The sequence below is a fragment of the Archocentrus centrarchus genome, chromosome 24 (genome assembly GCF_007364275.1).
Source record: "Archocentrus centrarchus isolate MPI-CPG fArcCen1 chromosome 24, fArcCen1, whole genome shotgun sequence".
Classification (NCBI taxonomy): domain Eukaryota; kingdom Metazoa; phylum Chordata; class Actinopteri; order Cichliformes; family Cichlidae; genus Archocentrus; species Archocentrus centrarchus.
Window position 1 is genome coordinate 12,075,421 of NC_044369.1, and position 11,100 is coordinate 12,086,520.

General features: G+C 39.5%; 1 protein-coding gene across 1 annotated transcript; it reads right to left on the reverse strand.

Moving 5' to 3' along the window:
* Nucleotides 1–4,499: 4,499 nt before the first annotated feature.
* On the reverse strand, nucleotides 4,500–10,292 carry rsph3 (radial spoke head 3). Its single transcript, XM_030722148.1, has 8 exons — nucleotides 10,036–10,292; nucleotides 7,983–8,064; nucleotides 7,746–7,887; nucleotides 7,505–7,650; nucleotides 6,546–6,749; nucleotides 5,409–5,571; nucleotides 5,182–5,268; nucleotides 4,500–4,642 (listed from the first exon to the last, which is right to left on the reverse strand). Exons 1-8 carry the CDS (start codon nucleotides 10,143–10,145, stop codon nucleotides 4,563–4,565), a joined length of 1,014 nt encoding a protein of 337 aa, XP_030578008.1. The 5' UTR covers nucleotides 10,146–10,292; the 3' UTR covers nucleotides 4,500–4,562.
* Nucleotides 10,293–11,100: the final 808 nt, after the last annotated feature.

The following is an 11,100-nucleotide window of genomic DNA, read 5'->3' on the forward strand; positions in this document are numbered from 1 at the left end:
CAAGCCAACGGCAGCCCGCCACAACAACACCGGAAGTGGGCTTTTCAAGCCTTCAAAATAAGAGCAATCAGTCCCACAGAAGACCTTTAACTTGACCCCACGTTTACACTAAACATCAACACTTATGTCAGCATTGGTATAAATCACCATCTATTTCTACTACAATTAACATTATTATTATCATTATTCCTAGCAGTACTACTACTAGCAGTAGTAGTATAATAATGAGTTATATGAATCTTTAACACACAGATATCAAGATTTAGAGTCTTCTAAATATATTAATTTCTAATAATTAATATTAATATAAATATATTAATTTCTAATAAAATAATTTATATTAATTTATATTAATTAATTTAATAATTATTTTATAAAAAAAATTATATATAATTATTTTATAAAATTTATTTTATAATTAATATTAATTAATTAATTAATTTCTAATAAAATAAAACCTGTGTAACAATTTCAGAGCCTACCTTGGCCTCTTTAAATTGATTTTTTATAATTTGTTTATAGTGATCTACTGTATATATTGTGTACATTTTGAGTACACAGTTCATATTGAACAAGTTCTTTAAGCACTGTGGGTTATGGGAAACGGAATTTCAGTTCTCCGCCTGTCTGTACATTTGGCACCAACTGACAATAAAAGTTGAGTTGAATTGATGGGCAGCACAGCGGTGCAGCGTCATCTCACAGCAAGAAGGGCCTGGGTTTGAATCCAATCTAGGGCCTTTCTGTGTGGAGTTTGCATATGCTCTCCCTGTGCTTGCATGGGTTCTCTCTGGGTACTCCAGCTTCTTCTTGCAGTCCCAGAACATGCATGGGACTAGGACAATTGGTGATTCTAAATTGGTCGTAGGTGTGAATGTGAGCGCGAATGGTTGTCTCTCTGTGTTAGCCTCCTTTGGCTTTTGCCCTATGATAGCTGTGACAGGGTCCAGGTAAAATGGTGATAATGTTGGTTGTTTTTTCTAATCAATATTGAAATTACTTTTTGCAGTTTGTTCAGATTGATAATTTAGAGTAACTCACTACGTACTATATCTCTTTCAACACAACTAATCCAAGAATAATTTTCTAAGAGCAAGTTCTTTACTTTTGACAATGAACACCAGAATGTCGCACTTTGAAGAGTTTATTCTGAAATGTAACACCGGAAGTTCTGAAGTCTCACTTTACCTTAACACTGAGTCACACAGGCACCATGCAGCTTAGATTTAGTACGCCTCACCCATTATCTTCAATAAACGTAATGGTTCCCACCCGTCTCTGTTTTGATCTTTTATTTTGAAGCCTGAAATTCATTTAAAAAAATGAAAAAACACCACACCCCACATTCATGCGTACCCTCAAAAAGTCGATTTAAAAAGAAACAACGTTGCTTTACATTGCATTTAGTATAGAGGGTTCAACTACAGTGTAATCTATGGAAGTGGGTACCGTGTAAGAAAATGTGACAAAGTGACGGCACACAGGGAATATTTCACCGGGAAGGTAACGTCTGCGTTGGGTGCACACCCACACTGACAGGAAAACGATTCAAGCCCAGCATACGAGACGTTTCACTTTTTCAATTAAACGATTTCCTAATAAAAGCACATGTAAAACTGTCGGTAGACTAAACCGCAGACTTTTCAGTTCATGCTGTAATAATGCTCCCCTTTGTTCAGAAGCTTCATGTGTGCCGCCCTCGGCCACATCCCCTTTATAATCCCAAAGACACCTGTTGTGAGATTTCCCTGCTTATCGTAGTGCGGCACAAAATAAAAGTGCAAAAAGTATCATTTTGCACCTCTTTCACCTGGCTTTGCTGTAGGTCAGCAGCACGGAGAGGTGCTGAAATGAGGTTAGAGTCTTACCGGAGACGATGTGGTTTGGAGATGAGGCGCTGGTTTGTACGGCGGTCCGCAGACTCCCTCCTCCTCTCCCTCTGCTCCAGCCAGGCGCAATATGGCGCTGCTCCGTGTGTGTGTCTGTGTGTCTGTGTCCACCTGGAGCGGGTCCCTGCTGTCACCTGCAGGCTGCAGGGTCACCGCGCGGGACCCCGGGGACTCAGAATTTCCCCCAAAACCATTAATAGTTTAATTTTCATGTTTACGGGGCATTTTCGCAGAATGTGGTGTTTTCCCCGGACAGAGTGGGGGAACTTCGTGTTTTGTCACAGGTAGGGCCCACAGCTGCAACGTAAAGTGCGATAATAATAAATAAAAACATCATTAAAGTCAGTGTTAATAAATGATGCTCTTTAATATTTCTATATTCATATATTCACCATGCTCCAAAACAGCATTTGTAGGTTTGTTATTAAACTGTATTTTTCTCAATATGACAACATTTAATTGAGCCTATTGGGGTATTACTATTTCAGTGTGTTTCATCTACGTTTTAAATACTCTGTCGTTTTATATGTAGCCTAAATTTTTAAGTTTTTCACAGTAGATTAAAAGGAAATCGTGTAATAACATTTAGTAACAACAAACGACATAAACATTTATTTTTAAGTCGAGGAAAGCATTATGTTAATGAGAGCGCTGTTATTTTGGCAACGGTATTTTAATACCGTTGCCAAAATAACAGCGCTAATAAAATCACTCTTCAATCAGCTGCGCAGAGCCTCAGGTGTCACCTGTCCGGAGCGAAGTTACATCATCGCTGAAACTTTCAGTCACAGGAAGGAGCACGCGTCATCCGCCCTGCGCGTGCTGAACCGCGAGCAGGCGTCAGAGGTGAGCTGGCCAATGAGACGACGGGATTAAAATAGAGCCGTATATATCGGAGGTTAGACCTACTTCTCACCATTATACGAAACCAACGAGTGAGGTGACGGTCCCGCCTGTCCCTGCTTCTACTATTTCCTCGCTTTCTACAACTACAGCTTCACCACCATCATCAGCCGTTTACTACGCAAAGCCTACTGAAAATTAAAGTGTGTCTCTAACACCTGGATAGTATTGGTAGCCTACAATCCATAAAACAAAGCCGACTCTCACTTGAACCTCAAGCAAAAAAATAAATAAATAAATAAAAAAAGATCATCAGCTGCTTTAAATAACTTTTCTGGGATAATCAAGTGGAACAGTCGCAGCAATGCAAAACATTCGTGAATTTGCCTGCTAGTGCACCTGAGTAAACTGTTTGCAGGCTGATGCCAGATGCAAATACAAAAGGCCACAGGGACGCAATTTAAATGGTCCTCTGAATATCTGGAGTTCCTTAAAACCTGTTGCCTGCTTTCTCTGCCACTTGCGATGGGGCTCCTTCTTTTAAAGACAGCATCTTTTGGCTGATTTTCTTTCACTGGTATGTTGAAAACCCAGTAGTAGACAGGAACCTTCTTCAGCAATAAATGAACAAGGATAAAGCAGAACTGAATGGAAAAGCTTGCTCTCAAATGGAGAAAAATAAGAAAATGCATATAATTTTACACTGAAATGTAACACATTTCAGTTTTTTAATAATTTAATTATCTTAAGGTTTTCAATGAAGATAATGTTAAGGTCCACTTAATTGAAAAGGTCTGCTACTGTATGGAAGTAATAAGTGGAAAAAGTACAACATAAAACTACTAATCATTAGAGCTCGACTGATACATTGACTGAGCTAACATCCTCTTCTTTTGGCTGCGTCCTTCAGGGGTCGCCACAGCAGATCATCTACCTCCATCTCACCCTATCATTGGTATTCTCCTGTCACACCAACCTTCTGCATGTTCTCCTTCACTACATCCATGAATCTTCTCTGTGGTGTTCCTCTTTTCCCCCTGGCTGGCAGCTCCATCTTCAACATCCTTTGTCCAATATATCCACTATCCCTCCTCTGCACACATCCAAACCATCTCAGCCTTGCCTCTCTAACTCTGTCTCCAAACTGCTCAATCTGAGCTGTCCCTCTGATGTACTCTTTTCTAATCCTGTCCATTCTGGTCATGAAAATCTTAGCATCTTCAACTCTGCCACCTCCAGCTCTGTCTTCTGTCTTTCTGTTAGTGCCCTGTGGATTCTCAACAGGGCCGACATATCAGTCAATATTAGCTATTTACTGATATATCGATATCAGCATTTATTAACGGCATTTAATGAATATTTAAAAAGTAAAGAAGATATGGGATAAACACCTTTCAACCATGTCATGAGTGGTGACGTTGCATAGTTTGTCCACCAGAGGGAATTCTGCAACTTCCCTGTTTGCAACCCATGTTTGGAGCCACAAACACAAGAACCAGAGAAGAGTTCCAAGCAGAGTCTGGTGGGGTAAATAAGCAAGCCACGACTTCTTGTGAGAATAAAACAAGATTAAAAAAAATAAAATAAAAAAACTGTACTGTAATCTTAGTAAAGACTCATCAGTAATTACACACAAATATTAGGGAATTCTGTTTGTCACCAAATATTGGTATCCGTATCAGTCTTAAAATTCCTATATAGTGATGTAAACCGCTCAATTAAAAAGCAAACACTCACCATAAATATGTAACCAAAGTAAAGTCAATGGACCCAAAAAAAAAAAAAACCTTTATTTCTAGGAAATATATTCATACAGTCGTGTAAATCCCTCTATGAGTCAGATTTGGCTGGCTGTCTCTCCTGCTCGTTGAACCGCTCGAGTCTCTTCTGGGCGATATCATAGATTATAGCTGAAACAGACAAAAAACACAGAGTTGTTTGAGGCACACACCTGCAGCTCTGTGTGCAGTCCTGTTTGACTTTAATGACAGCTGTAATGCACCACTAGGTGGTACTCAAACAACGCTCATGTGAGACAGGTTTACTTGAAGTGAGTGCAGACCTCTGACCCTCCTGAATTTGAGGTGATTCATTTCAAAGATTTCAAAGAGGTCAGTTACTGACCTGGGATCAAAATAAGTTTTTTAAAAATTTTTTTTCCCTCTGCAAGGTGTACTTTGTCCACCCTCTTTGCTGTTACAGAATTATCAAACAGATTTAAATTTGAGTGGAATGTCTTTGTCTTATTATTTCTCTGGCTTTGACTTGGTTTGTGCTAGTAGAGATGATACTGAATAATAGAGGGATTATGGCGAGCCTAAAGCAGTAACGGGTGGACTACAGAAACCTGTAAACCTGAAAAAAACAGAACACATGCTAAAATGTGGATTTTTAGCAAATTAATAAAAATATTCTCTTCAAAATAAGTATAATAACTCTCATCGCTTACTGTCTAGAATCTCTCTTGCAGCGTATCTCCTCTCCAGCCTGTTGTTCACCTCGTCCATGAGCCATGGGAAGAAATTAGTCTCGATATCTGGAAATCAGAACCACAATTATGATTCATGCCCAAGATTTGAGTCTAATAATAGGTACAGATATGCAGTAATGACGCTGCAGCAGCCGAGGGCAGCAACACCCTCGTGTGTCAGATAGGTAAAAGGTGAAAAGGTTGACCTTTCTCCACAGGGTCGTAAATGTAGCCGTGGCGTCTCAGCGAGGTAAAGACAGCAGATAGAAGATCGGCCAAGTACTGCTGGGTGTATGCCCGGGCGGCGATCTTCTCTGCAACCTCCTTTTCATTCTTCAGCACCTCCCGCTGCTGTGCAATTCTACGCTCCTGTGGGAGGAAGGAACTCAGCTTAATCTGTTTAATCTGGCACAAAAAACTCCAAATCATGATGTCGGAAATCCTGAAATCCTCCACCATATAGAGCAGATGTAAGCGGTGCAAAAACACAATAAATTTTATTATTTCTAAAAAACCTCAGTGGTATCATACTGATGTAGCTTCATTTAATTGTGTAGGAAGGACTGGGACTTAAATTTGCAACAATATAATTTGAAATGAGAACATATGCATACATATTAATATATAAATATGGCTTTTAGTGCTCAAACACAGTTAATCTCCATTGGGGTTGTGAAATTATGTCCTTATCAGACTTGATTTGATGACACCGTCTCCTTGGCAACATAAGCAAACAGCTATTGTTCATGCTTCTTGTAACGTTTTTATAAAGGATGACTAAACACCACATATATCTACAAGCACTAATCTTGTCAGGAAACTGCTATGTACACTGTTGCTCCATTTTCTTCAAGATTTGCACTCACTGAGCACTTTATTAGGTACACCTTGCTAGTACTGAGTTGGACCCCCTTTGTCTTTGGAGCTGCTTTAATTCTTCATGTCATAAATTCAACATGATGCTGGAAACAGTCCTCAGAACTTTACCCTGCACTGTGGTCATAAAGGGATGGACGTGGTCAGCAACAATACTCAGGTAGGCTGTGGTATATAAACGATGCTCAGTTGATGCTAAGGAGCCCAAAGTGTGCCAAGAAAATATCCCCCACACCATTATACTACCACCACCAGCCTGAGCTGTTGATACAAGGCAGGACAGATCCATGCTTTCAGGTTTTCATCAAATTCTGAATCTGCCATCCAAATATAGTCGATACCAAAATGGCATTTGTAGGGGTTCAAAACCTAAAACCTGTTTAGAATAATTCCAGCTGCATGTTTAGGACTCTCAGGTTGTAGACAGACAGCTTCAGATAAAGAGGGAGTTTCTAGAGCTTGCATACTTTCTCCTCATTGTGGCGTCTCTCCTTCTCCTGGAGCCGCTGCACCTCTGCCAGCTCATTATTTCGGAGCTCCTCGAAGGCCCTCTGCTGGGCCCTCAGACAGGCTAGCTCCTCCTCCTCCATCACCTCCAGCAGAGACTGTTCGATTGTCTTACCCACCAAGACTTCCAACACTGGCTGCACTTCAACGTCAAAGTCAAACAGCTGCAGAGGACAATTATAAATTAATGGCGTCATGTTGTGAATTTTTAATATTTTAGTACATTTATTTTTTATTTGATTTTAATTGGGGTCATACTGGTTGACAATGTCGCTTTAGCTTGGAAATATTTTTATGAGGGTTTGATCTACTTTGTGGACAAACGCTCCTTTTCATCAGGTCAGGGTGAAAGGTCGGGACAGTCCCTGATTCCAATCTGAATTGGTTCAAACACTTCCTGCATGTCTTTTCCCTGCTGCCTAAATCTAAAAAAAGGTTTTGTTACTACAACAAAGTCAAGAGTTCGAGAGAATACTCTGCTGACCTGCTAAATAGGATCACCTCTGATCTAATAAACTGAAGATCACCTCATTAATACCATGTCTACAACCTAATATAGTGGGTGATTGCATCAATAATGGGAGCGATAGTCAGGATGCAACAATATAGAGTAATCCTGAGTAAAAAGCTTTTCCTAAACAAAACAACTGGAAGTATACTGACAAAAAAACAAAACAAAACTGGAGTGACCCAGCCAGTCTCCAGATGTGAACCCAAGAGATTTCTGAAGAAACCTGAACCTGAAACTGGCTGTGCACCAACCTTGATGATGACAAGACTTAATCTGGGTTAGTAGCTCCTCCAGAATAACAGAAGGCAGCATACATAAAATAAACTGCCTTTTATATAACATCTAAAATTGGTCTAACTTTTTTTAATTATAAGGCTATTAAACAGACCTCCCACTAGGACAATTTACCTCTCCCTCCTCTATCTGTGTTTCCACATCTTTGCCAGATTTAGCAGGTATGAAGAGTGGAGTTGTTGGTCTGTCCAGGAAGGCGTCAGTCTGACACTCGATGTCTGTAGCTACGATAACATTGCTCAGTTCTTCAAGGTAAAGCTCTGAAAATTATGCAAGAACATTAAAAACACTTAAAGTTTCTAAAGTTAAGAGAATTTGTTTACCTGTGTTGAAGTTGTCTAGGGAATCATCTTACCTGTTTGTACATCAATGTGTTTTCTGCCCTGCAGGGCTTCAGGAGTGCTGGGTCTAAGCTGCTCCCTGGCCTGTTTTCGAGCGATGGCTCGTTTCCTGTTGGCCTGTTGTCTTCGTATCTCTGCAGGGTCTGGCTCAGCTGCCTGTCAGTGTCAGTGGATGATAAAGCAGTCAAAATAAGGGAACAGCTACAACCTACGGTGCATACAGCACAGTAAAATGGGCGTTTCATACTTACAGTTGGTACGATACGCTTGGAATAGGTATTTCCTCTGACAACACGACGATCATACATAATGTTTCCATAATGGTGCTTTGTCCTGCAGGAGGAAGACAATTTATTTTATGCATGCAAATCGGTTCCAACTACTTCTAAGACCATTCTGCTTTATTCATTACAAAACCAGTTTTTATGTGTGTTTGGGATCATTGTGCTATTGGAGCACCCATTTGTGTCCAAGGTTCAATAATCTAGCTATTGATCTGAGATGAAGTTGAAGAATTTGGAGGTAGTCCTCCTTCATTATTCCATCCACTCTGTGCAATGTACCAGTACCACTGACAGCAAAACTGTGTCTCTGTCATTGTTATGAGTATTGGTCAATCCAGTGAGTGCTGTCAATCATGATCACTAATGAGTCAATAGGCCTTGGCCTTGTCAAATTAAAGACACTGCAGGACCTTCAGCACCTTCACTAAGTGTACGTATCAGGGTTATAATAGTTTTGGATTTTACATTATAGTTTAGTTTTAGTTAGTTTTTACTTTTTTTTCTCTAATTCAGTTAGTTTTAATTAGTTTTCAGAGTGGTTTTTGTCGTTTTTATTTGGTTTTATTTTTGGTTTCATGCTTAGTTTTAGTTAGTTTCAGTTAGTTTCAGTATTAGTTTTAGTATTTTCATACCTGATCAGGTGCAAGATTCAAGGCGCAAAAGTGACTATTGTGTAATGAAAACTTGACAAAAGATACAGTTTAAAGAAATATATTCAACAACCAGCTGTTCACAAGACATGCTAAATGTGTGTAATATTAAGGACACACATGAACATCAGCAGGGAGAAACAAAGAAAAACATGAACTCCCAAACTCAATAAATTCTACAATAAACTCCACAATAAAGTTCAGCATCAGTGCAGCAGATTAATAACGCCTACATGTGGTGTTAAACAAAAACAAACTCTTTGAAGGAGTCAAAGCTCAAATCCAGCTGCATCCTGATGTTCTCACCACCTGAAGCTGCTTCTGTTTTGGAGCTAGCTTGGTTAGATGCTGCTAATTAAACCTGCAGGGTCTTTGCGGCCTCTGTACACAACCTACAGAAGTGTCCGACCTCATGTCCGCATTTATGCTTGTGTAGCTGGATTGTGTGTGTTATTACCTTGTGGTCGTGTGCAGGTGTTTGTACTCAAAGAACCTCCATACGGGACTCTGCCGCTTTCTCGGCAGACCGCAGCAATTACTTTGCGGACCAGCGCGGTGAGCGCACGCACATGCGCACTCACACAGTTGTCCTGTGGCGCTCCCAGCTTAAACTCGGAGAGCGGAAACAATGATTTCATATCAATCCACAAGGCTTAAAATGAAAGTCAGTTTATCGATAATTTCAGTTAGTTTTAGTTAGTTTTGTAAACTCACAATTCAGTTTTAATTAGTTATCGTTTTTTCCTTTTAATTATAGTTTTTATTTATTTCAGTTAACGACAATGTTTTTTCAATTTCAGTTTTCGTTATTTCGTTCGTTTTCGTTAACTATAATAACCCTGGTACGTATATATTTGAATCATACTTTTTGATCCTGTGTGGTGCACAACTCTGTGAAATTCAGACTTGTGCCCCCAATTCTTGTTTGTTAAAGTCCTTAAAGATGTTTACTGTACAGTCATTCCACCCTGGAAAAAGAACTATTCAAAGATATCATTAAAAGCCCAACAGTACTTGACATTCATGCTTGCGATGAGTCTATGTAAACTTCTGACCACAGCTGTATCTGATTACATGATCTGCATGTAAAATAATTAATTCTCAATAAAGCAACAGGTTGCTTTGGCTATCATATGACTGTAAACTTGTAAATGCAATATTCCCAATGCTAATGGATCATAAGTATAAAGTATAAAACAGTAAATGTGCCTAAGCTCAGCTACTTTTTCCTACTGTGATAACACTGTCAGAAACAGTAAAGCCACTGATTTTATTTCCGCTACCTATATGCTACGTTACACTGGTTTTCAGGTACAGTTAGCCACTCCTAAGGTTGCACTTAAAAATAAGACACCATCATAGCACCGTACTCTTCAGTCGAAGGCTCTCTGTACTTTGAGCGGTTCTCAACAGCTCTGGGGCGGCTTGAGAAGGTGTATATTCCGCTTGGATCTCTGTGACTGTTTGAAGCAAAAGCCATCGTTCAGAAAACCCCAAACACTCTGGCTAACAGCTAGCTAGTTAATGTTAGTGGTTAGCTGTGGCCTGACAACAAACCAAACGGTAACCAAGAGGCTGTCAACTGTTGTAGCAACCGTCTCCATGACGTGTACCACAACGGCCGTTGACTCACCTCTTTTTTCGGTTCTCGCTTTCTAATAATACAGACGTAAATGTTATAAAATCAAAGAACGGTCCTCTGACATAATAGACAGATGCTCTGTTTGCAAGGACATGACAAACTCATTCAGTGTGCACATGTAACATTGTTTTGGAATATTTCCTATTAGACATAAAAACATTTTCAGGTATGAAATTATTAATTATTATTATTATTATTATTATTATTATTATTATTATTATTATTATTATTATTATTATGTTTAATTCGCGGAGGAGAACGGGAGAACATTTTTATTGCTTTGCTTAAACTGTATGTGATGTGAGATTCATACTTTTATCAAATGAATAGGCCAGTCCCCAATCATGGCTTAAAAATCCCAAAATATGATGAAATGTATTGTTTTATCTTCAGTAGGGTGACTACCTCACTGAAGAAGAGGAGGAAAAGAGGAAGAGAAGGAGGGCGCAAGAAGAAGAAGCTGTTTCAGTCGGGTGACTGGCCAAAAACTGTGGAGTTGGGCCCTTAATGAATTTGCTGATTCAATGTCCTCAGTACCAAAGACAGTTTTCTACAATCATTGCTCAGTACTGAAAGAATTATCATCAATTTGTTTCCTTTTTTTAAATAAAATTTTACATACATAAAATCTTCTGGCACACTCAACCCTCTTGCAGTGCATCCATGAACGTTCTCTGTGGTCTTCCTCTTTTCATCCTCAGCTCCAACAGACTGGTGACCTGTCCAGGGGGGTCCTGCCAACTAATAGAAAAGCTTCTGATCATGGTAGCACACATACATCCTCTAATCACCA